This window comes from Theobroma cacao, chromosome 1, assembly GCF_000208745.1.
Source record: "Theobroma cacao cultivar B97-61/B2 chromosome 1, Criollo_cocoa_genome_V2, whole genome shotgun sequence".
Taxonomy (NCBI): domain Eukaryota; kingdom Viridiplantae; phylum Streptophyta; class Magnoliopsida; order Malvales; family Malvaceae; genus Theobroma; species Theobroma cacao.
Window position 1 is genome coordinate 34,867,415 of NC_030850.1, and position 22,703 is coordinate 34,890,117.

At 36.0% G+C, this 22,703-nt stretch overlaps 2 protein-coding genes across 4 annotated transcripts; both read right to left on the minus strand.

Annotated features, from left to right (window-relative positions):
• On the minus strand, positions 51 to 6,277 carry LOC18614206 (shaggy-related protein kinase theta). Of its 2 annotated transcripts, none has more exons than XM_018125728.1 (13): positions 5,830 to 6,277; positions 3,996 to 4,250; positions 3,513 to 3,605; positions 3,117 to 3,176; positions 2,720 to 2,992; positions 2,514 to 2,588; positions 2,131 to 2,187; positions 1,912 to 2,052; positions 1,393 to 1,443; positions 1,206 to 1,301; positions 1,036 to 1,119; positions 669 to 771; positions 51 to 592 (listed from the first exon to the last, which is right to left on the minus strand). In XM_018125728.1, the coding sequence occupies exons 1-13, from the start codon at positions 5,890 to 5,892 to the stop codon at positions 531 to 533; spliced, it is 1,413 nt and encodes a 470-aa protein (XP_017981217.1). In that variant the 5' UTR covers positions 5,893 to 6,277; the 3' UTR covers positions 51 to 530. The 2 variants fall into 2 exon arrangements, with proteins under 2 accessions (XP_017981217.1, XP_017981223.1); XM_018125734.1 differs by lacking the exon at positions 5,830 to 6,277 and adding an exon at positions 4,686 to 4,747.
• LOC18614208 (homeobox-leucine zipper protein ANTHOCYANINLESS 2) lies at positions 15,529 to 21,800 on the minus strand. 2 transcript variants are annotated; one of them, XM_007051850.2, is made up of 9 exons: positions 21,138 to 21,800; positions 20,812 to 21,029; positions 20,577 to 20,694; positions 19,777 to 20,466; positions 19,384 to 19,485; positions 19,046 to 19,258; positions 17,532 to 17,706; positions 17,059 to 17,429; positions 15,529 to 16,512 (listed from the first exon to the last, which is right to left on the minus strand). In XM_007051850.2, the coding sequence occupies exons 1-9, from the start codon at positions 21,306 to 21,308 to the stop codon at positions 16,111 to 16,113; spliced, it is 2,460 nt and encodes an 819-aa protein (XP_007051912.2). In that variant the 5' UTR covers positions 21,309 to 21,800; the 3' UTR covers positions 15,529 to 16,110. The 2 variants fall into 2 exon arrangements, with proteins under 2 accessions (XP_007051912.2, XP_007051913.2); XM_007051851.2 differs by having other exon boundaries at positions 16,047 to 16,512; positions 20,812 to 21,026.

Below are 22,703 nucleotides of genomic sequence, written 5' to 3' on the forward strand. Positions count from 1 at the left end.
CCAGGTAATACCTTAGCCTGGGGTGGCTCACAAGTTGAAGGTAGCTGCAGTGCAGATGAATGGGATACAAAACGTGGATTTCTTGGAAATATGAATCTCTGTAGAAGAAGTATTAGTAGGAAAATTATACAGTGGAAGACGTCCTAATTCCTCTGGTTGAACATTTTAGGCTCTTTGAACAATGAATGCTAATAAACTATATATGACAGCAGCAGCACAGTTTTAACGAGTCATCCTTATCGTTAGTCGAAGCACGTAACACATCACATTGTAAATGAAAAAAAAGGAAAAAGAAAAAGGAAATGCCGAAACCTCGTGGCATAGCAGTCCTTTCCATCCACCTCGAAGCACCATCATTCAAGTCCTTGGATGGATAGCCTCCAAGACTACCTTTTTCAGTCTTGGCATGTTAAGGAACAAAGATGGTCAGCTCTGAACTAGCAGGAGGTGGAGCAGCGTTGCTTGTCTGGGCAACTAAGCAGCATACAAAACCAATTTACAATGCCTACAGATGCCATCTCATTTGATTTTTATGTCCTTGCATGTTCTGGGATAAGACGTTGGCGTAGTTCGGCAGATGCAACACCCAGTTCTGCATAACGGCTGACATGAGAACACGAGCAACTTTTAAGAGAAAAATGAAAGGTTAAAAGATTAAACTAGCTTACCTTGTGCCGTGAAATTGAATAGCGGAGGTAAGGCTCGGCCATTAGGCAAGCACGCACTTGGGTCTCTCAAATCATCAAAGAAGGGGTGTGCACATGCCTCCAACTGAAATCCAGGAAGTGAAACGCTCATTAGATTGCAAGACAAAAAACACAGGTAAAACTTTGTGAAAGATATGAAACTAACACACAATCCATTCTAACAACTTCTTGTGCACATGTCAAATGTCTCTGCTACTTAAATTGCTACAACTTGGGCATGAAGGTTGGGTGATAAGTTACACAACTAAACTTCCTATCAAGATTCAAGTAGCCAAGGGCAAATGCACACACAAAAGAAAACAACAATAATATCATATGAAATCCTTACAGCAGTGCAACGTAGGTTTGGTGAATACTGAAGCAGCCTTGACACAAGATCCACCGCTTCAGGAGGCATTCGCTTGTGAAATATCTGAAAATTATAACTTAAAGAGTAAGATTTCCACTTTTATGTACTGTATAAATAATATAACTGGAAGATAGATCCAATCAGCACACCTTATGCCATGGATGAGCTTTGATCTGAGGGAATTTGAATTCAGTGTAATTTGGATTCATGCATTTAATTTCCTCTCTGGTTGGTGTTCCCAGTATCTGATAAAGCAAAAGGAAGTTAAAGGATGAGAAAAGCAGAAAAAGGGAAGTAGAAGTGAAACTACACAAACAAAAGGCCATTGATGCAAACCTTAATAATTTCCACTAGCTGATCGACACCACTTTCCCCAGGAAACAGTGGCTGCAAATGGGGTAATAACCAATATGCATTAGTGCATATTACGATGTATATAATATTATTGTCCTATACAGAGTTTTATCAAAATATATAACTTTTACATACTACAAATAGATGCTTGGGATAAGAACTCAAAAGCAGGCAGATGGTGGGTAGATGAAAGAATAGTTTCCTAAAATGTGCTGCGAAGTAGAATTTCAGGATGTCAAAAGCCTCTATAGGTTACAAACAAAATACAAGAGCTCAAAAGGATGACGGCATCAATAAGCCGTGCACAACCAGATGTCAAAGCAAAACATAACAATGTTAAATGCAAAACCTGCAACACAATCATGAAAAGATAGATGAAAACCACGAAAGCCATTAAAGCATTATAGAGCCATGCAAGCATTAGAGAGGTAAATAAAACATAAATTGACATCAAAACTCAGACAAAGTGTATCTAAAAGGAAGTACTTTTTTCATACTCACCTGTCCAAGTAGAAGCTCAGCCATGACACAACCAACAGACCACATATCAATAGCAGTTGTATACTCTGTTGCCCCAAATATAAGTTCTGGAGCCCTATAATATCGTGAACATATATATGATATGTTGGGCTCACCTGGTACCTAAAGATTGCGGAGTAAATCTCATAAGTTTTACAAACAAGGAAAAAGACTTTCAAACTTCCCAAAAATTGAACATACCAACATCTTTGCACTACCAAAATCACATATCTTCAGCTGGTGAGAGTGGGGATTGACCTGTGAATACATCACAACATTAGCTCCTATATGCTATAGCTTTTAACAATACAAACAATTATCAGAAGAATAACAAAAGCAATAGCATGTTAAAGCCAACCAAATTCCACAGACAAGAACCATATTATCTCATGAGCATACACAAAGAAGTCCAACTGACAAGCAGTATGACTGACCACCAGTAAAAATAAAAGTGTCACACATTATAGTGCATTCAAGTTGTTAACAAATTTGTCAACAAAAAAGTGACATCCTCTACACACAAGAACTAAAATATTTCTTAACATCAACCTCCAGCTGACAATACAAGTGCAAAAATGTCTTACCAGTAAATTTTGCGGCTTAATATCACGATGACATACACCAACCACATGATGTAAATAATTTAGAGCACGACAAATCTACAAAAAGAAAGTAATATAGCTTGTCATGACAAGCACTGAGAATATGAACTCATAATGGTTAAATTAAAAATCTAACCAGCACAATTTTCTCACCCACTACTTATTAGCAAGGTAGGGACAAGGTTCACCTGGTATGTATACAGCTGCACATAAATAATGGGCATATGCTGATTCATTCTGCTGTAGTGTTTTGAAACTCGGTAAACAGTTTCTGGTACATACTCCAAAACAAGGTTAAGATAGAGCTCATCTTTGTCGGTGGTTGAAAAGAAACAGTGCTTCAGTTGGACCACATTAGGATGGTTAAGTATACGCATAATCTGGAGTTCCCTATTCTTGTATCTTTTATCCTGCAGAACCTTCTTTATAGCAACAGATTCACCTCTCTCCAAGCACTTAGCCTACATCATAAACATAAAGTATTACATAAACCTCGAAGAGACAAAGGATAATTCTGAATAAATGCAAACACTAAGAGAAAAAAGTTACAGCCGAGAAGATGGCTACATGCCAATAAATTTGTACCTGAAAAACAACACCAAATGAACCTGTGCCAACCACACGTTCTGCCATATATGAGATTGTCTAAGGCCCAAGAAAAAAATGCATTGTTAAGTGTTCATCACAGTTTAGCCCAAATAGAAATAAATACCATGCATGTAAAGCAAGATTCTAACATGATGATGGCTTTAGCAAACTATTAGCCTGGGCTCATTTTTTAAATATAAACTGCAGCATGCAGCCGCAACAGAAAAAGATTTATTCCCACTCCATCACGAAGGAAAAGGGAGTGGGAAAAAATTCATGGATAAGAAAATAAATAAAGCAACTTTAGCTCACTCATAGACTGCTAAACATAATTTACAATCCAGATGAGCAGTTAATAATGTGCAACAAAAAGTCCACCAAAAATCAACTCACCTGTTTTGGTTGCCCATTTCGACCACCAACAACAGTTGAAATTATCTGACCTGTCTCTGTTCCATTTCCATTAATAACAGTAGCCTCCACATCCTGAGCAATACAAGTTACAAAATGGTAATTTAGAAATAATCAAGGATTATGAAGATAGATAAATTGTGGACAGCAATTAAACCATTTCATAAAATCAAATAACATTATCCAGAAAGCTGGTCACAAAATATCTTGAAGAGTCCCAAGCCCAAGCCCTCACAAAAGTTCAATTCAAGTCATAAACTCAGACAGAAAATAGTGATTACTTCAAATTATAGCAAACGCTTCAGACTTTTTAAGTATGAACAACTGAATAACTTCTTAGATGGCATTCCAGCACACCTGGTTATCTTTTTAAAACAAGATAGAAATGAAGACAACATTTACGAGGAAAAATATCAACATGCATATACAGATACATCTTGAAGAGTATAAGACAAAAAAATTTACCTTCTCATCATGGTTGGCAGTTTTCTCATCTCTAATTCTCATTTCATGCATTTCATTAGGAAGCTGATCAACACCTGATTTCTCCATTCTAGCAACAGAAGTTACATTGGATGTGCTTGCTACAGTTTCCAGTGACGTAGAAGCCATATGCTGCTCTAGACCAGTGGTACTCCTCTCAACTAAATTTGATTCCTCATGTACCTTACATTCTGCTTGTTGATCAACCTTTGCCCTCTTAGTGCCACTATCCCCACCCTGAGGAGACAATTATAATTTTCCAAAAGAAATCAATAAATGAAAACATAAGATTAAAGAAGACTAGCATCCTCATAGTAATAGAGTGCCTTGTATATTGCATACTTTTACATTTACTCGTCTCAGTGTAAATCTTATATTGTGTTCTTTTCAAAACAATCGAATTTAGTATATACAACAGGTAGTAACTTTCAACAATGAAGAAGCAATTCAGATTGCATAAATATTATACAAACAGACACAGGCACAGGCAAGTAGCTCATTACATTAATAACTTTAAATCAACATTCAGTTCAGCCTCCTCATTCAAACCCCTTACGCTACTTGCATAAAATTATGTGGCTCATTCTGTTTTCTAAAACACATCCCTGATTAAGCTCAGGAGTTCAGCTGAGGATAGATTGATAGACTAAAAACAAATGAGAAAGAACCAACCTGATACTTTGCATCATAGCTCAAACTACACGGCATGTAAATTGTAGTCATCATTATTTTATCAACACTCTGTCCGGTAGGTGTAAAGGTGAAAAAAAAAAAGAAAGAAAGAAAGAAAACAATTTAGAGGGTCAAATGTAATTATCCAAGTTCCTTTCCTCTCTAGACTTCAGTCCATGATTACATACTATAGTCAACATCACAAGGACCCAACAATTTAGGTAAGTAACATATCTACAGCATTTTACCTCTATAATCAGCCCCTACCAAGGAAAAGAAGTTTGTTTAAAACATTACCCATTCTCAGGAAAAACCAATAATGGTGATTTGACCCAGTGCCAACCTAACAACAATCCTCTACATAAAATCCAACCACTAAAACACAGCTTACCATCAACCACCCCTAGTAAAAATATAATCTAAAACTACAGCTTAACCTATGACAAATACATTCACAATAGTACAAACAAGAAATTATTCTCACAAGAACATGAAATTGAAATTAAGATTTCCTAAATTACAAAATCAAAGAAGAGATCCACCAACTTCGATCAGTAAATGAATTAGAACACATTCAATGTTGAAACAAATCAAGCAACAGAGAATCCAAAAAGTATCGCAAATAACCTTTTTGAATCGAAAGAAAAGAAATGAACCAAAAAAGAAAAAAAATTTAGCTAACAATGCCATTCCTCTCTACCTCAAAATGCGTTTCAACCAAAAAGAAAACTTCAAAAACTATCTCAAAATGCAGATTTTTAAATATAATAAAAAAAATAATTTGCTTAAAATTCCAGCTATAAGCCAATAATTAATCGCTACGAGAATAACCAAAGGAAAAAATATCTCAATATTGCATCTAAAACAGTTAATAATCCAGCTAAATCTAGACATGAATACCAGAACTCACAAAAACAAAAAAGAAAAAAGAAAATATTTTCCCTATTTAGCTACTCATGGAAGAAAAAAAAAAGCAGGAAAATTAAAAAAAAATAAAATAAAACAAAAAAAAGGATTTGTCTTCAATGAGCAATGCTTAAAGATAATCCAAAAACTCCTTCTTCCTTTCTTTCTTTTAGTCCATTCTCTTAACAAAGCCGATTAAATCCACGAAAAAATAAAGGGAAAAAAAGAGAAGACTTACGGGATCAGAAGAAATAGAAGAGCGACCGGAAGCAATGCTCTTGAGACGACGCATCACATTCATGGTTTTAGATTTCACAGAACCAAGCCCCGATTTCTTCGAACGCAAACGACGAAATTCGCCTCCACCACAAACAAGAGAAGAGAAGAGAGAAAACCCGCTTTCTCTCTTCTTCTCCTCCTTCTTCAATTCTATAACCAGAATCACAAACCAATGGAAACCAAATACCAATCCTAACCAAAAAAAAATTAATATAATCGCTCAAATATATAACCTAATACAGATTCAAAATAAAAAAAAAATATGCTTATGTGAGAGAAAAAAACTTCCATTTCTCTGTATCCAAACAAAACACAGAAAAAAATTTCAAAAAAAAAAGAAAAAGAAAACTTTCTCTCTGTAGAATATTTTCTCTTCCATAAAAAGCCACCAGGTGTCTTTCCTGATTTGATTTTTCTTTGGTCAAAGCTGGATCAAACCCAATCATACCAGCCCCATTTTTTGTACTTTAGTCAAACAAGAAGCGTGAGCCGTTGATTCTCATTATTAGAGATCCAACGATCGGCATTCGAGCTCTTCTTTTTATCGCTTGGACTAAAATATCCTTTCTTGGTAAAGGGTATTTACGGGATGAAGGCATTTTTTAGACAGAGATTGATCCGCACGGAATATTCGGGGAGGTTTGACCAATCTTTGACGGTTCTTTTGGCGGTTAAATTAAAACGTATTAACTTTTTTAAATGAGAAATTAGACCCTAATTAGCCCTTTCGTTCTTATTTTTAATCAATAGCTCAAATTAGTTTTTCTTTCATAATGAAACCTTAATTAAGTTTAGGTCTAGGTCAGCGTGCAGACTGATCTTCATTATTGATATAAATTAATAACGCGTGATCTCTTTTATTGGCATAAATATAATATATTTAAATTATACAATTTTCTAAGCTTGACTATCACTATAACTTTGAAACTTTTTTATTTTATGGCAAAAAATAGAATAGCATTCAAAAATTTATTAGAGAAAATGAGTTATTGTCACATATATATTCAAAAATTTTTTATTTTTTGAATTAAAAATGTAAATCTGTAACATATATATTGTTATTGTCATTTTCAAAACTTTTGTTATTATCATCTATAAAAATAGTATCAGAGTCATCAAGATTTAGTCTTTAATTGATATTATTATAATATTATAATAATATAGTAATTTGATAAATGCATTTGTTATTAAATTAAACATTTAGAGTATGTGTTTTTCCTAGTCATAAATCTTGTTCTTTATCGTTAATGGCATGGAAAATCTTTATTGCTTCTCTTCTTCCACGTTAAAAATTAAACAAACTAATAAGTACAAAAGCATGAATTCCACCACAAAACATAAAAAGGGCCCCACAAAAGAAACGGTGCCATGATGCAAATCACATAGAAGATCTTAGTATCCTTTTTCCACTAAAGATCTGATAGCAGTGTTGCTAGCCCACCATCCTTGTCTGTACCATTCGCTACAACCCCCATGATTCCTCTTTTTCCCTTTTTATGAGCTTTTCGTCGGAAAAACTTTACATGGGCCCAGCCGATGCTCAGCCCAATTTGGAATACAATGTTAAAACTTAAATGGGCCAACTTACAAATCCACTGCCAAGGATTCGTTGGGGCAGATTTTGATTCCTGGACCGGACCCATGGTGGTGGGCCCTTCGGTCCAGCTTGAGGGAGAGAGAGAGACAAAAAGAACAAGAAGAAAGAACCTAAAAATAAATCATATCACACATAATACTTAACAAAAACTCATCAACAACTCGAAAAAAAATTCGATTAAATTTAATTAATTTATTATATTTAATCAAGTTCTTGTATTTTTATTTTTGACCAAATATGTTATTGTACCTAACAATTTATTAGCTATTGTTAATAAAAAATATACTTATAGTGGATGATAACGTGGTATTTTTCACTATATACATTAAAGTAACATAATATATAATGAAAATAAATTTTTTAATTAATGATAATTAATTAACTCTTAATTATAAAAATTTATTTGATTTAAAATAAAAAAATAAAAAATGTGATTGAACTTAATAGAATAATGTAAAAATTATTTAAAATTTTTTAAAGCATTAATGTCATCATATTTTTATCTCTTGTTAAAATGTGTGAAAATGAGAGAAAATTTTCTTTATGACCTACTTGAGGAAAACAAAAATAAATGCCACGAGAGCATGTCGGAGAAAACACGAACTAAATTTAGTTGCAAAAATTCGAATTTCGGAGGCAGTGAAAGCGAATTTATTTTTACTTTTCTTTTTCTTTTCGGAACAAAACCATAATTCTTTTCTTTTGTGGATGCATTTGTATTGGTTACATCACAAATATATTAGCCCCAATGTATGGCTTTAAATGGTAAAGAAGTAGATCTAAGGCGTATTTGATACTCCATTAAGGACATGGGTGCATGTGAATTATTATCGTGCGTTCAATAAAAGGGGGAAAAAAAAAGGTAGCCCTTACTTTTCGCACCCACGAAATGAATATGTTTGGAAAAATAAAATAGAGAGAGCCCACACCCTCACATGTCGTGTTGTTATCATTTTCAACACAATTTTCAAAAGAAGACGGCATGGCCACCATTCCCATCCTCGCCACTAGTGGCCTGAAATTTCTTCCATTTCAGACTTTGAGGGTGACTTCTTCAACCATTAAAAAATTATTATAATCCATAATTAACTTTACAGATTATTTCGTCTCAAGGAAAAAGTTCTTATTTTTTAGATTAAGGATATGTTTGTTTTGATCTAAATTAAAATAATTTTTAGAATAAATTTTTGAAATTTATACTTGTTTGAAAGACGAAAAATTTATTTCAAATGTAAAATGTTTTATGGGTGAATAAAAAAAATCTAGTTTAAACCCCAAAAAACCATTGAGATTTTTTTAGATCTATGAGGCCTATGGACCTTGTCAACGTACAAAACCCAAATACAATTTTCTTTTCTGTCATTAAGGTCCAAAAACAAAATTTTGATGCTACCAATTGTTTTAATTTTTAGCAAACTAATGATATAATATAGCCGAATTTATAACAATAATTTTAAATTTTTTTATTTATATATTAATGATTGGCATGCTTCTATCAAATATAGGCCATGATAAAGTTGTTAATAGCAATAAATACAGTCTAATTAATTATGTTTAATAATTAAAGACCAGCACGGATAATTAGTACTTCCATAATTAGTATACAAAGTTTATGCTACAATTCATTAATTAAGGCTCTTTTTGTTCTGTTTTTTTAATTCTAAAACAAAATTTACAATCGTTAATTAATAAAGATTTTGCTAATGAGTACTTTAAGGATACCCTTTAAGATTATTAACTTACCATATTAAGTCATATTTTCTCTCTATACATTGAAATTCATCGTATTAATAGTTAATAAATGAATACAAAAACATTACTATGTGTAGTATTTTGCAATTTTTTTATTCAAACTTCCATAGACATTAAATTTGTTGTTGGAATAAAGAAGAGGGTGACAAGGAGATTAGAACCCCCAACTCCCAAGTCTTCAACCCCCCCCTGGTTGTTGGATAGTGGTAGCTTTATGCAATCCAACATTTAATAACTTGTTTATTCTAATAAGCAATTGAGCTTTGATTATTACCTTTTTTTTTTTTCTTATAATCAAAAAATTCCCAAATTTTAATCTAATATATTAGGAAAAATAGCCTAATTAAATGACTGAACATCATAGAACGTCACGACGTCTGTTGTTTTTTCATGCAAAATTTAATTTGAATGCTGTGTTGATGGGTCGAGGCTTTGTTAGGAAAAACAAGATATTTGTTGTACTATGTTCATATTTGGTCACTTCGGAGGGCTTGACTCTTTTATTTGGAAAGTAGATGGAGAAAAGAAAGGAAGAAAAGTCTCCCAATCTGGCTTTGGTGAAATGGTCCTTACTCATTTATTGCACCGAAGTGTTGCAATCTTAAGCATCCAGACTGTTATTTAATGCTGCACCAACCTCTTTCAATTTTTAATTGTATTGAATTCAATTCGAAGCTCAAAAGGTTCATCCCCTCCGCTGCTGCAATCAAAGCATTAAATGTTTCATGAGTGTCAACCAGAGAACAACCCTGTTCAAATTCTTTGAAAATTTGTCACTTCTCCAGGTTTTTCTCCTTCTACCTGTCAGGAAAAATAGCCTTTGTTTTCAAACTTTCCAAGGCTTAATTACTGGGTATTCCACCACAACCTCCATTTGCCTCTCATTTAAAATACCAACTTTTTATTTTAAAAAAAAGGAAAAATAGGAAATAAATGTTTTTGAGTATGAAAGTGAAAGAAGCAGGTGAAAATGTCGGTTTGTAGAGGCCCAGAGGTCAGTTCATGAACTGGGCTATAAGCCCAGGAAAAATCTTAGGCATCACTTTTTGAAATTTTCCCCCTTCTAGCCCTGCATGTGGAAGGCATAAGCATGATCTTCGATGCCCTACCCATATCAACATTATTTGACTGACCCCGGACATCAACCACTGCCTTGTCTAAATTTATACACAATTCCTGACTTTGGGTATAAATTATTGCTCGACCCAGCATGTAAGTTGTACTTTTTTTAAAAAATTTAATATTTACATATAAATTCTATATACTAACAATATATTAAATATGAGTCTTAATTATCGAAGTTTTATGACTTTTAATTTTACGTTGACGTCGGATCTTTTTAGGAGATTGTATGGGAAGTATGGAGGGTTGTTGAATGATGATTGAATAGTTTATATACATGTTATACTAATCCAGTAATCTACATCAAATCAAAAGGTAGATAACTTAGAATATTGAAATTATTTATATGTTAGCTTTATATCCTTTATATGAAAGACTAGAATTGAAGCTTGTTGGTATGCATTTAGAACATTAATGTCATTATTGATAAAGTCAGTGGAAGTTTTAGCCTTTTCAACTGATCAATAATTGAATGCCCCAAGAAAGTAGATTATTAATGAGGAAAGGTTTCTTGTGTCGAAACAAAGACAAAAAGAAAGAGCCAACATCAAAAGGAAAACAAATGAAAAGGAGAGGGGACGTCTAATCCCAACACTTGCCCCTACGCCTCCATCATTCATTCACTGTATACATGTCACACAATTATGAAATCAATATCGTTTGCTTAAGGAGGAAAGAATATGCTGAATGGTAGCAGAAACCATAGGACTATATATCTACATTGAATACGTATTAGTAGTTTGTTTTACAATTTAACTAAATTAAAAAAATTTGAATTCGGTTCGATTGATTTTTTTTTATTTTCATTTTTTATTTAAAAAAGGTAAAAATACCAATCAATTTATTTATTTTACTATTAAATCGATGAGTTTGTTTTGATGTAGGTGCAGAGAAAAACAAAAATCGCAGGTAAAATGAGGAAAGAGGAAAAGTGAGAAAAAGAACAGTAGCAGTAGCAATTACATAATATTAGATGAAAAAGGAAGGAAGAAATGGCCCACAAAGAAGAAGGAGGAAAAAAAGAGCAAGTGAATACTGAAAAGAGGAAGATCAACAGTGGCATATGAATCCCAAGTTGATCTTGATATGGTTCTGAAGGTAGGAAGGGGATGAGGGGTGGAACCCACAAGCATGTGCTGGGGTGGGGAAGGATCTGTCACAGGGGTGGGGGGGAAGCTTTTGGATAAATTGGACTAATGACTAGGAGATTGAGAAGTAGAAGGTCCAAAAACAATGTCCAAGGAAGCTGCGCTTCATAAGGCCAACTGCTATTCCTTCTTTCGGATAGCACATCGTTTTCTTGACTTTATTGCCTTCGTCCTCACCTACCTGTATCCACGTTACCTGTGAAGCCTCACGTGCGTCTTCCCCTGTGCATGCATGAGAATGGGTTTTAGATTTCATTGCAGTTTTTGCTAACTCATTAGTGGGGCGGTAACAAAAATATCACCGCCACGACTGCCGCCGTACTCGCCGTCTCATCTTTTTCCCAATTCACAAAATTTTACTGAGTCATAGTCTACTCATTGGCTCCTATTTTTATTGCTTTTATACACTTATTAAATTCCAAAACTTCGACCTAATATTTCTATTTTCATACACTCAAGCATTTATTTTAATAATATCCGAATATTTGATCCATTAGTTAGTGTATTATATCTTTATTTAAAAAGCAGAGTTTGAATCCCCCTCCTTCAATTATTTAAAAAAAAATATTTATTTTAATAAATTTTTTTATTCAAAAATTAAATTAAAATTTTGTTCTCTCAAATAAAAAAATTTATTTTGATTTATTTACATTATTAGATACGGAAACCTAATTTTCACCTTTCATTTTCTAATTTGTAATTCAATTTATATTTAATTCCCTATTCCTATGTCAATTTTATACATTATTAATAAATCAAATGTTATCACTTTGTTAATAAATAGATTTAAAAATTAAGAATATTAATGAATTCAATGTTGAACTTTTACTTTACACTTTTGTATAACAATATTTTATAATTAAATGATAGTGTATACATATTATACATTAATTTTACATTAGATATAAATCCTTTAAAATTTTAAATCGAGTAAGTTTATAAATTTAAAATTTGAAACACTATAACAATACTAGATATAAATTTCACTGCAGTAAGAAATGTTTAAAATTTTTATCCTGTCCAGATGCCATTTTGGTAAAGAGAATGTGGGATGAATTAATTGCAGTACTTTCTGATTTTCGTTCTAGCTGTTTAGAATTTAACCTAATTCAGGGGTTTTGAGTGAGGCTTACAAATTCACACAACTATTACCAAGATCAGGCAACATAAATTGGCTTCGATCACGTAGGCATTCCCCCACTTTCCATTAATACAGAGCGGATACAGCTCCAAAACCAAAACAAAGTTGCTCAAAATAAAGCCTTCCACATCATGCATCCAACCCAAAAACTTTCGTAAAGGTCAAAACCTTAGCAATAATGGGGAATGGCCATTACCCATAGCAGATACAACATCCAAACGTAGTTTAGGATTTCTGTGAAGCTGATTGACAGCTTGATTTGGTTTCTTTATTAGTAGCATATACATACATACATATATATATATATGCATACAAATATGCCCATAGATTAACTTGAAAGCTCTTCTCCACTTTCCTTATAATTATCGAGAGAATTAAGATGTGTTTAATGCGTTCCGAAATTGGTATTTGATAGTTTGCTGGTTTAGGTATGAGTGCATGTCACAATTTATTGGAGGGGCATGACTTGACCCTTAGCAGTGCTGTGTTCGCTACTCCTTATACATAATTAATCTTTACTCAAAAAGTCGTTGAAATTTCTTCTCATAAGGGAAATGATATTCTGTTTTCAGGTTTGAGGAGCAATTCTTTGCTTTTTCACCATTTAATTTCTTTTTCAAATAGTGCTGAAACTAAGAATGGTGACAGCGGTCGACAGTGAAGGACGAAATCCATTGAATTTAATTAATTGAATTTAATTTTTTAAAAATTCCTTTTAGTCGATTAAGAGAGATAGTTTATTTGACCATTTTAATCGATTTTTATTGTCAAAATTTTACAATTGAATTGCTTGAAAAATCGGTTATTAATAATATATTTTTAAAATATATTATTTATTGTTAATTTTTTTAAAATATACTTAAAAATATTTTACTTAAATGGTTAAAAGTTAATTTTAATTATTTTCGATGTTTTATTATAACTCAATTGATTTATAGTAATTTTTTTTAAAAAAACTTAATTAATTTTAAAACCGAAAAAGCTTGCAACTCAGATTCAAAGATGAAATTAATATTATCTCCTACGGCAAAATTGCCCTCTCAAATTGAAAAACGACACCGATGGCCTTTTTCTTTTTCTGTTTTTTTTCTTCATTAATTCTCAGCCTCACTCTAAACATTTTTACAGCCATTTCTCACACCGCTATACTCCTCCTTCCTCGACACCCAACGCCGGCGACAACTCCTGGCTACGCCGGCAGCACCCAACACCAATAACATGATGGAACCTACCTTGACCCCCCAAATGGCGACGAGACTCGAAGTGAAGGACCCTAACGGAAAGATGACTTATTATTAGACGTCAGCGTCGGGGATGAGACTGAGTGGGGAACGACGACGGTTCCCGAGCTCACTCTGAGGAAGCAGAAGGTGAGCTTGAAAGTGGAGACAAAAGGTGAGCAACAAGGAGGTGGATGATGGGGTTGGGGATTAGGCTTCAGGCTCGGTATCGAAGCAAGAATTTACCGGAGATCGTTGAGGCTCAAACAAAAATGGGATTGGGTGTGGCAGGGGTTACTGTTAAGTGTGATGGAATCGCCATGAAACAGCTCGACGGCGGTGACATGCGTAAATACGTCATCTATGACAACGCTAAGTTGTTCACTATTTTAAATTGCAAAACACTTAAAATGGCATGAGACTCGTCGGAGTTAATAATACAATGTTCCGTCCAAGAAAATAAGTAAAGCGTTTGAATTTCTAATTAAATAAATAAAGGAATTTCGAAAAGTTTATAAACATTACGCAACACAACTTATTAGATAAGTACTTTGTAAAAAAATTATGACAAAATAATATCAGAATTGACTTAATTTAGATTTATTTTCAGACAAAATAAGTAAAGTGGTTAATAATGATTAAATTATTGTGAGATTAAGAGAAAAAAATGTTATCTCAAGTACTTCAATAAGTAAAATGTTTCAATTTCATGCTAATTAAGTATTTTCAATATAGACGCTGCACATGACCCTTCATCGTCTAGCCAACGATGTTTGGTATGGATGAAGGAAGAGCATATTGGCAAGAGAGACGGTAAGTAGAAAAAAATAAGTAGGTTAACGGCGTGACTAAAAATTTTTTTAAGAAAATCTTCAAGGTGGTGAAGTGTCATTAAGGGATAAATCTATTTGAACTTTAACCGCAAGGAGTTCTTTATTTTATTTTATTTTATAATTTACCAAAAAAAACAAACATGGCCTCACCTTGGATCTTGACTTATATAAACATGGAGTTTTTATCTTTTCTTTGTTCCTTATATTTTGGGTATGCTAAAGACAAAGGTGCTCTGATATTGATATCATTGCATCAAGACGACCCACAATCATATCACCCCAAAACTTCCAAACTCATATTCCTCACGTCCTAATGTGAAAGATTTAACGCTTAGCCTGTTACCCACAATCCTTCAACAGGTTCAACATCAAGGCTCTTAGCTAAGCCAGCCAAGCAAAGCTGGCATACAAACCAAACGACACGTATCCACTTCGCACACCATAATCCAAAAGAATGCCGCTTCTGTCAGTCTACCCTTGCTAATGCCTGTCAAATACGCTCCAAATACGTGGCGCTGTTTCATTGGCTTGTCCACGCAATCCCAGAGACAATGCCAAACCCTCCGCATTAAATGACAGCAACGCTTTCTCCCAACAGCTTCTGCTCGCTCATTTAATGCCCGTTTGCAACTTACAGCCTAGATCCCTCTCCATCGCGTTCTCACCCAAAACTCCCTATCTCACTATCTTCTGCGGCGCGTTTCTTTTACGTGCTGAGCTGCCTCTTGGAATGTGGTTTTGTAGGAAGTTAGGGATATGCTTGGATAATTTGGATAAAGATGACGTATTGATTTAATACATTGAATTAGTCAGTTTCCAGACCCAATCCCCTTTTAAAGACAACGTCAACTCAATACCAATTCCATGTTCCATGCAAATCTTCTCCACAAAATATATAGGAAAATTCAACCCCTGGAAAAGAGATTCTGATTTACTACAATGACAAAGGCACTGTTTAGGAAGATTTCTTGTTTTTGGGTTTTGACCTTTTCTTTGTTTTTTCCCCTTTTCTCCCCCCACGTTGAGCCATCTCGAGGGTCGACCTGAGTCAATACCCGAACCACCACCCTTGCCTTGTGCTGAGAACAGTCCTTTTTCTTTGCACCGAGTCACTGCCTGATCACCACCATGCAAGGAGTCTCCACGCGCGGTTCGTTCTTGACTCAACACCCCCAATTCACTAGTCACACACACACACACACACACACACTCACACTCACTCTTCTCTCTTTATCTTCACACAACACAAACGCAAAAGCTCTCTTCAGTCTTCACAACCAACCCTATAAATGACTAAATACACAAAAGACTTCCATGTTAAAATTAAAAAAAAGGAAGAAGAGAAAAAAGGAAAAGAAAGGGCTAGTACAAAATTAAAAACTATTAAAGGAACCGCCGTCGGGATCACGTGAGTGCTTTTTCCCTCCTCAGCTTTCGCACTGGAGGGCAGCTTTGATCTTCTGGACGGTGCATGAAATGAGGTTATTGACTGTCTCCACCGATTCTACCGTAAGCTTGGCCGTAGGTAAACTGTTCACCAATATTTGGAAAGCCACCGTGAGAAGGGACCCACCCACTCTCTGCGACCCGCCACCGCCACCACCGCCATTCCCGTTAACATGTCCATTCGATGTGGGCCCACGAGAGCCTGGACCATCCGGTACGATGGCAAAACCCGAGGGTAGGAGTGCCACGTAAGCAGAATCACCACCGTTCATAACCACGTGCATGGCTGGAATGTCAACGGGCGCGTACACTACAAGCGACCCCGCCGCGTCTATGCATGTCTCCTGCAATATCAGCATGCTGCTCTGGTTTGCGTTCATGGCCTGCAACCCCACAAAAAAGAGATAACAATCCAAATCAACCCCTCGTGTTCTCCAAAATTTACAAATCTACCACTCCAAATCTTTTTTTATAATATAAAAAAATATGGTCCCAAAAAGTTGAAGTGTCAGTCTGATTACAGCAGTGCGAGAAAGAGGAAGAGTCAAAATGGGAAGTCGAAGCTTTATTCATAAAGAAAAGGGGAAAAAAGTTTGGGTCAGAAAAGACTGAGAAGGGAAGTGGGAAAGGTCACAAACGTCCTATACTTTGACTTTTTAAAGCTTACAAATCAAAACCTGTTTTCATGTCCTGCATATGAAACTGTCTTCATAGATAATTCCAAATTCCAGGCTCGTCCTTTCAAATTCACCTTTCATCCTAACACGACAAACCCATTTGATTCACTCCATCCAATGTCATTTCCGCCCCTAAATTATTACCCTTCCCCCTGTTCCACCAGATTTTTCTTTCTCTTTTTGCTTTTCATTGCTATTAATTTCATTTTATACGTCAAACAGGAGAGAGAGAGAGAGAGAGAGTATATTTACGCTGGCACGGAGAAGGGAGACGCAGTTGCCATGATCTTGGCCTTTGGCAATGTGGGCCATCTCTTGCATGGGTCCACCATTCGACAAGATGTCCCACTCGCTCCTCAGCCGTTCATCACGTAGAAAATCGAACAGTCTTTGAGGTGAAACCGGCAACCAAACCGAAGTAGCCGCACTCAACACGATGCCCGGTGGCTCGCCAGGGTCATCCACGCTCTTCCGAGTCATGACCCTAACGTCTTCATCCACGTCCCCGGCATTATTGAGCTTGTTCCATTTATGAAGCGTCGACGCACAGACTCCAGCGCAGAAATTATCGGTCATCCTTTGCGCCAGCTTTAACATGCTTCGTCTCCCACTTGCAGTTATAGCTGGCAACATAAATTAAACATTTATATTTATTCATGCTTGTACATTATTATTATTATTATTATTATTTTCTACAGGGTATTCTAATATTAATCATTGGTTACCAGTATGATCTCTAGTAGGAACGGTGGAGGACATGAGGATGGCGAGGCATTCGCATTGGCGTTGGAGGGTGGCCACCCAGCGTTGGGCACCAAAGCCCATGCCAGAGCTTAGTAAAGGGCGGTAGAGTTGATGAACCTGGCTCTCCTCATATTCTGCATGTTCAACCCATGTAACCTGCCATTTTTTTTTTTCAGAACATCGTCAGTGGCCATTCCATGCAGAATTTTGAGTATCTCCGTTACAATCATTGGTATAATAATGATTTCTCAAATTTCCCATACAAATTATAAAAAGTATATCTTTTTTCATAGAAAAATAATAATCAAAATGTGGTATGAACTGAAGCTACTAGTCAATCAATCTTTGGAGGGAAACAAATAAGTGAAACTTTTCACGGTCAGTAGGAGGATTTGGATAATATCGTTATTGACAAATGATATTGATTTTTGGAATAGAAAAATACGAGGCAAATCTTGGAAATGACTCAAAGATTGGGCTCAATGAAAGAAATGGTATCTCATTATCTCTCATGGTGGACGTTGTCCCTTGCACTGAGACATATAATAAAAAAAAAGGGAGGAGGGAAAGGAAAGAGAATTGAATAATGGAGAAGATAAACTTTTTAAAGATTGTTTGAAGGAACAAAGTATACCGCGAGTTGTGACATCGAGATGTGTACTGATGTCGCCTCAAAAAGCTCAGATACAAACAAAAGAGCTAGTCTATGGCATTTTGACTAAAGGGTCCTCGTTTAGAGTAGGAAAAACAAGCACATCAAAGCGGGGCTGGAACCAGGTCACACGCAGTTACATGCCCTTAAATGTAGCTAAAATGGGAGAAACCGAGGCAGCATCAAAGATTGGAATAGAAACATCAAATGAATAGTTTATTCATCAAGAGACTCAGGATTACTAAAGGATATGAAATTAATGTGTTCAAGGCACAAAAAAGAAGGGGTTATAGAGGCTTCCAATCATATAATAATGCTAATAAGCCTCGATTTGCTGCTGGTGCAGCGGGGTGGGTTTTTATTTTATTGTGGTTAAGCAAAAAACCCCAAGTTGGTGAAACTTGGAATTTAAACTATAATTTGACATTGAGAAGAAGCATCCAAATCAATAAAATACTCCTCTCTAAAAAGTGTGTAGGAAGGTTCAGATTCTTTGAGAGTGGGTGGAGTTAATGTATTCGTTTGGAAGCAAAGCAGGCACTGGCAGTGTGGGGTTACAGTAAGTAATCACTAGACAAAACAAAATTCTTAGATGCATGAGCTCTTAATGTTGGCTTGGTAATGCAAATGTCCTTGATTTCGTGACCTGGTGTTTTCCCAAAATTAAATGTCTCTCGCAACTAAGCTCCAATGTTGCAGTTATTTCAGCAAAACTCATTAAAGACTTAAAGGGAGGAAGAACAACCACTTGGGAAAGACACAATAAATGTAAAAGAAAAACATGATGAAGTAAGATGTAAGACAATAGTAATTTGGTAGGCTTCTAATTTACTAAAAATTTACCTTGGAGTATCCATTGGGCATATCTTGCACAACACAGCCGGAAGGAAGCCTCCTGCAGTTCACAAATGTCGGTGCACCTGAAGTCTCTCGGATGGTGTCAATAGACACATCAACCACTGCCCAAACCCCTTCTGCATGCTGCTTGCAAAACCTTAGGAAATTGACCTCACGAACTGGAACCAAAGGAGAAAGGACTTGGAGCTCAGCATGCATCTGAAGAACCCACAAAAAAAAAAGAAGCAAAACTAGTTAGTATAAATATTTAAGAGAGTAGATGAGGGAATATAGGGATGAGATAGATTGATTAAGTATTAATTGTCGCAGGAAATTCAAGTTACCAGTTGAAGTGCACCATTTCTGGTTCCTCCCATGCCACTAGATATCACATCGGTCGTTGATGTTCTGGCAATCATACAAGGAAACATCTCCGCCCAACGAGTCTATGGAAAAAGAAGGGAATAAAGAAAATTGAAAGTCAATTCCCATGGCACAAACCTCCAGAAAAGAGAGAAGAGAAGAGAAGACTAGATTTCTCAAGCATATACCACCACTAGAACAGTCTCTACTCTCCACTAAGAAAAGGGTAAAAAAAAAGGAAAACAAAAGAGGAGGCTGCTAATTGCAAATCTAGAAATCTTGGTGAGAAAATGCTTTGAAAATGACTTCAAAACCCTTAAATTAAAGTGAAACTGACGAATTGGAGGAGTAGATGATGGAATTAAATGGCTCACCGAGTCCATCAAAGTTTCAACGAGGGCCAAACTGTTGATGATCACAACCCCAGTCTCTCTAGAAGCCTCAGTGACAAAGCCGCCTGGTTTCATGCCAATGCAAGGAGTGAATGTCCTCAAGTATTCATCATGGTTTAGTATTTCTCGTCCACCTTCCAAGCTCCTAATCCAAAGTGGTTCATCAGTCTGTGCCATCTTAACCAATTCATCCATTGCAGCCAAGGCAAGCTCCAAAAACATCGATCTTTCCACCGATCTATCAAGTCCAGTTACTCCAGTTGTCGCTCTGTTAGGTGGAGCCACTGGCAAAGCATTTGTTATCCCACCTCCAAAATCAGGGCCCAAAGGCAATGTTGTAGGCACGGTGCTTAGACCTCCAAAACCATTGCTACCAACTCCAAGTTCCAAACTTGAGTTTGGCATTGGAGGTGCAATTGAAGTGGCTAGTGCTGAAATAGGACGCCCCAAAAACTTGCCAGCAAGTGCACAAACGCGATCTAACTCATCCTTTAACCGCGCGTTCTCAATCCTAAGATGTTGCTCTTCAAGAGATATATCTCCAATAATTGCCGGACCCCCACAGTTAGTACAGATTGGGTTCCTCATAGCATCCCTAATAGACATGTTCTCAGCTCGAAGCTTATCGTTCTCTTGCCTCAGCAAAGAGTTCTCATGGCGTTCCAATTGGGTCTGGAAAAATGATCAAAATTTAAAGATTACCGTACGATATTCAAAGCGCGAGAAGAACACGAGAAGAAGAGGTTTTTTAACCCCTGAATGGTTTGGTTCTTGGCATATACCTTCATTTGGGTACGGCGGTTTTGAAACCAAAACTTGACCTGCCTGGTTTCTAAGCAAAGCCTTTTGCTAAGCTCCAACCTCTGTTTCTCATCGGGATGAGGGCACTCCTTAAAGAGACTAAACCAAAACCAAGAACAGAAAAAACCAGAAAACTTGTAAGGCAATGTTCCGTAGGAAAAACTTGAGCCAACTGAAATAAGAAAAAGAGCTTTGCTTTGAAACATGAAATCATACGCTTCAAGCTCTTGGATTTGCTGAGGAGTGTGTCGGTGGTATCGCTTCTTCCTCGGAGGGTTGTCGGCTGCGTCTTGATCATCACCTGAACCTCCGTCCATATTATCACTTCCAGATCTGCTCTCATGTTCCTCTTCTCTGCTTCTTCTCCCAACACTTCCCTCAAAATTCTCACCCATTCTAGTTCCATCCCCTTGATTATCTATATTCGGTTGCTGCTGCAAACATCACAAAAATAACCCAGATCAGTCGTCCTAACGCAAAAGCAACAAGAATAAAACCTACAGCAAAAGCCTATTGTTAAAAGAGAAGGTTGTTATCATTACAAGAGCAAGAGAGAGGCCTGGGGAGTTGAACATGTTCTTCGCAAGAGAAGGGGAGACAAGGCGAGGTTGAGCAATAGCACCGGTGGGCATGTTGTTGCTATAAGGGATGTCCGCGACTATTCTTGCACCCCCGCCACCAGAGCTGTTATCGAGAAAACCCCCAAAACTCATCAAAGAAAGTCCCTTTTTCTTGTTTTTTCTCTCTCTCTATTATCAACTTTTTGATTTTGGTTCCTTTCTTCTTTCTTTCTACAAATTTACAAGCAACTCTTTCTTAACTACACTCCCATTTGACTGATTTGCTTCGTTTCCGAATCATGACTCGCCTTTGACCATGAAATTAGTAAATTAGCAACGCTCAAGGAATAGAACCCAAATTTGCAGACTAACAAGTACATATAAAAAAAATCTATGAACCAAAAAAACAGTATTGGAGCAAGACCCAACCCAATAAAATAAAAGTAAAACAAAGAGAGAGGATAGAGGAGACAAAAGGATAAACAAACTCCAAATGTCTCCAACTCCCTCTCTACAAAACAACTGATATAGTGGAGAGAAAGAAAGAGAAAGAAGGCAAGCAAAAAAACCCCTTAATGTTTTATTGCTGCTTAGCTCTTCGTTCTCTATCCCTCTCTCTCTCTCTGTCTTTCTCTTTAAGAAAGAAGAAGAAGAAGAAGAAGAAAGCAAAAAAAAACCCTGTCTTTCTTTTTTTTTTTNGGGGGGTTTCTAGGTCTGAAAAAGAGAAGGAGGAGGCCTTAAAATCAGTTGGATGGGCGGTTTCAAAGACAGTAAATGGGAACCCTAGTTTTGGCGGAGAGTGTTATGTTATCTTCTCGTTCTCTGCATGCTTGACTATTTCTACTAATAATGCTTTCTCAATGAAAGTCTTCTCTCCCAACAACGAAAAATTAAGAAAGAAAAAAACGAAGGAAAAACCCAAGGCCTTTTTTAAAAGATTTGCACAGAAAGAAAAGAAACATAAACAACAAAGGTGAAGATAAAACGCACTATGTGGACTCTTCGAAGCCTTACATATGCATACAACCAAAAAGAGGTCGGTTGACTCTCTCCCCTTCTCTTTTTCCTCTATACAAACCAAAAATAAAAAATAAAAAAGAGAAAGTCTTTGACTGAGGGTAAACTTTTTTTTTACCTTTTAACCTTTTTTTTAGGACAGTAAGAAAAGCAGTCTTAACTCAATTTTTTACATCGACATGGGACAGAGTTTCAGATTTGCTGCTGCTGCTGCCGCTGCCCTTCTCTCTCTCTCTCTCTGGCCATCGAAATTTCAATACATTGGGATCTGTAAATACACCAAATTCATGGATAAAACCAATCAAGAACATAAATTTACAGTGGCAGACCGAGAAATTGGTGTGATTTTACCGTGACTCTGGCTGCTTTTACTTGTGTCAATTGTGTACAATTTTTTGTGGAAAAAGAAATGGAATTTAGGTTAAAGTTGTACGGAATTACTGTGCAATGATGGAATAGTTTGAAGCTTTAAAGTAATAATCCACCCTTTCTTTGAATCTTTTTTTACTCCTCTTAATAGTTTGTTGTCAA

What these genes read in the sequence shown, in the direction of transcription:
- LOC18614208 (XM_007051850.2), bottom strand. Translation starts at nt 21,308, where the DNA reads ATGAGTTTTGGGGGTTTTCTCGATAACAGCTCTGGTGGCGGGGGTGCA. An exon ending in ACCGCCGTACCCAAATGAAG is followed by an intron (nt 20,467 to 20,576) that starts GTATATGCCAAG and finishes TCATTTTTCCAG; the next exon opens with ACCCAATTGGAACGCCATGA. An exon ending in TCCTACTAGAGATCATACTG is followed by an intron (nt 17,430 to 17,531) that starts GTAACCAATGAT and finishes TTATGTTGCCAG; the next exon opens with CTATAACTGCAAGTGGGAGA.
- LOC18614206 (XM_018125728.1), bottom strand. Translation starts at nt 5,892, where the DNA reads ATGAATGTGATGCGTCGTCTCAAGAGCATTGCTTCCGGTCGCTCTTCT. An exon ending in CTGAGCTTCTACTTGGACAG is followed by an intron (nt 1,444 to 1,911) that starts GTGAGTATGAAA and finishes CCCCATTTGCAG; the next exon opens with CCACTGTTTCCTGGGGAAAG. An exon ending in ATTCAATTTCACGGCACAAG is followed by an intron (nt 593 to 668) that starts GTAAGCTAGTTT and finishes GCCGTTATGCAG; the next exon opens with AACTGGGTGTTGCATCTGCC.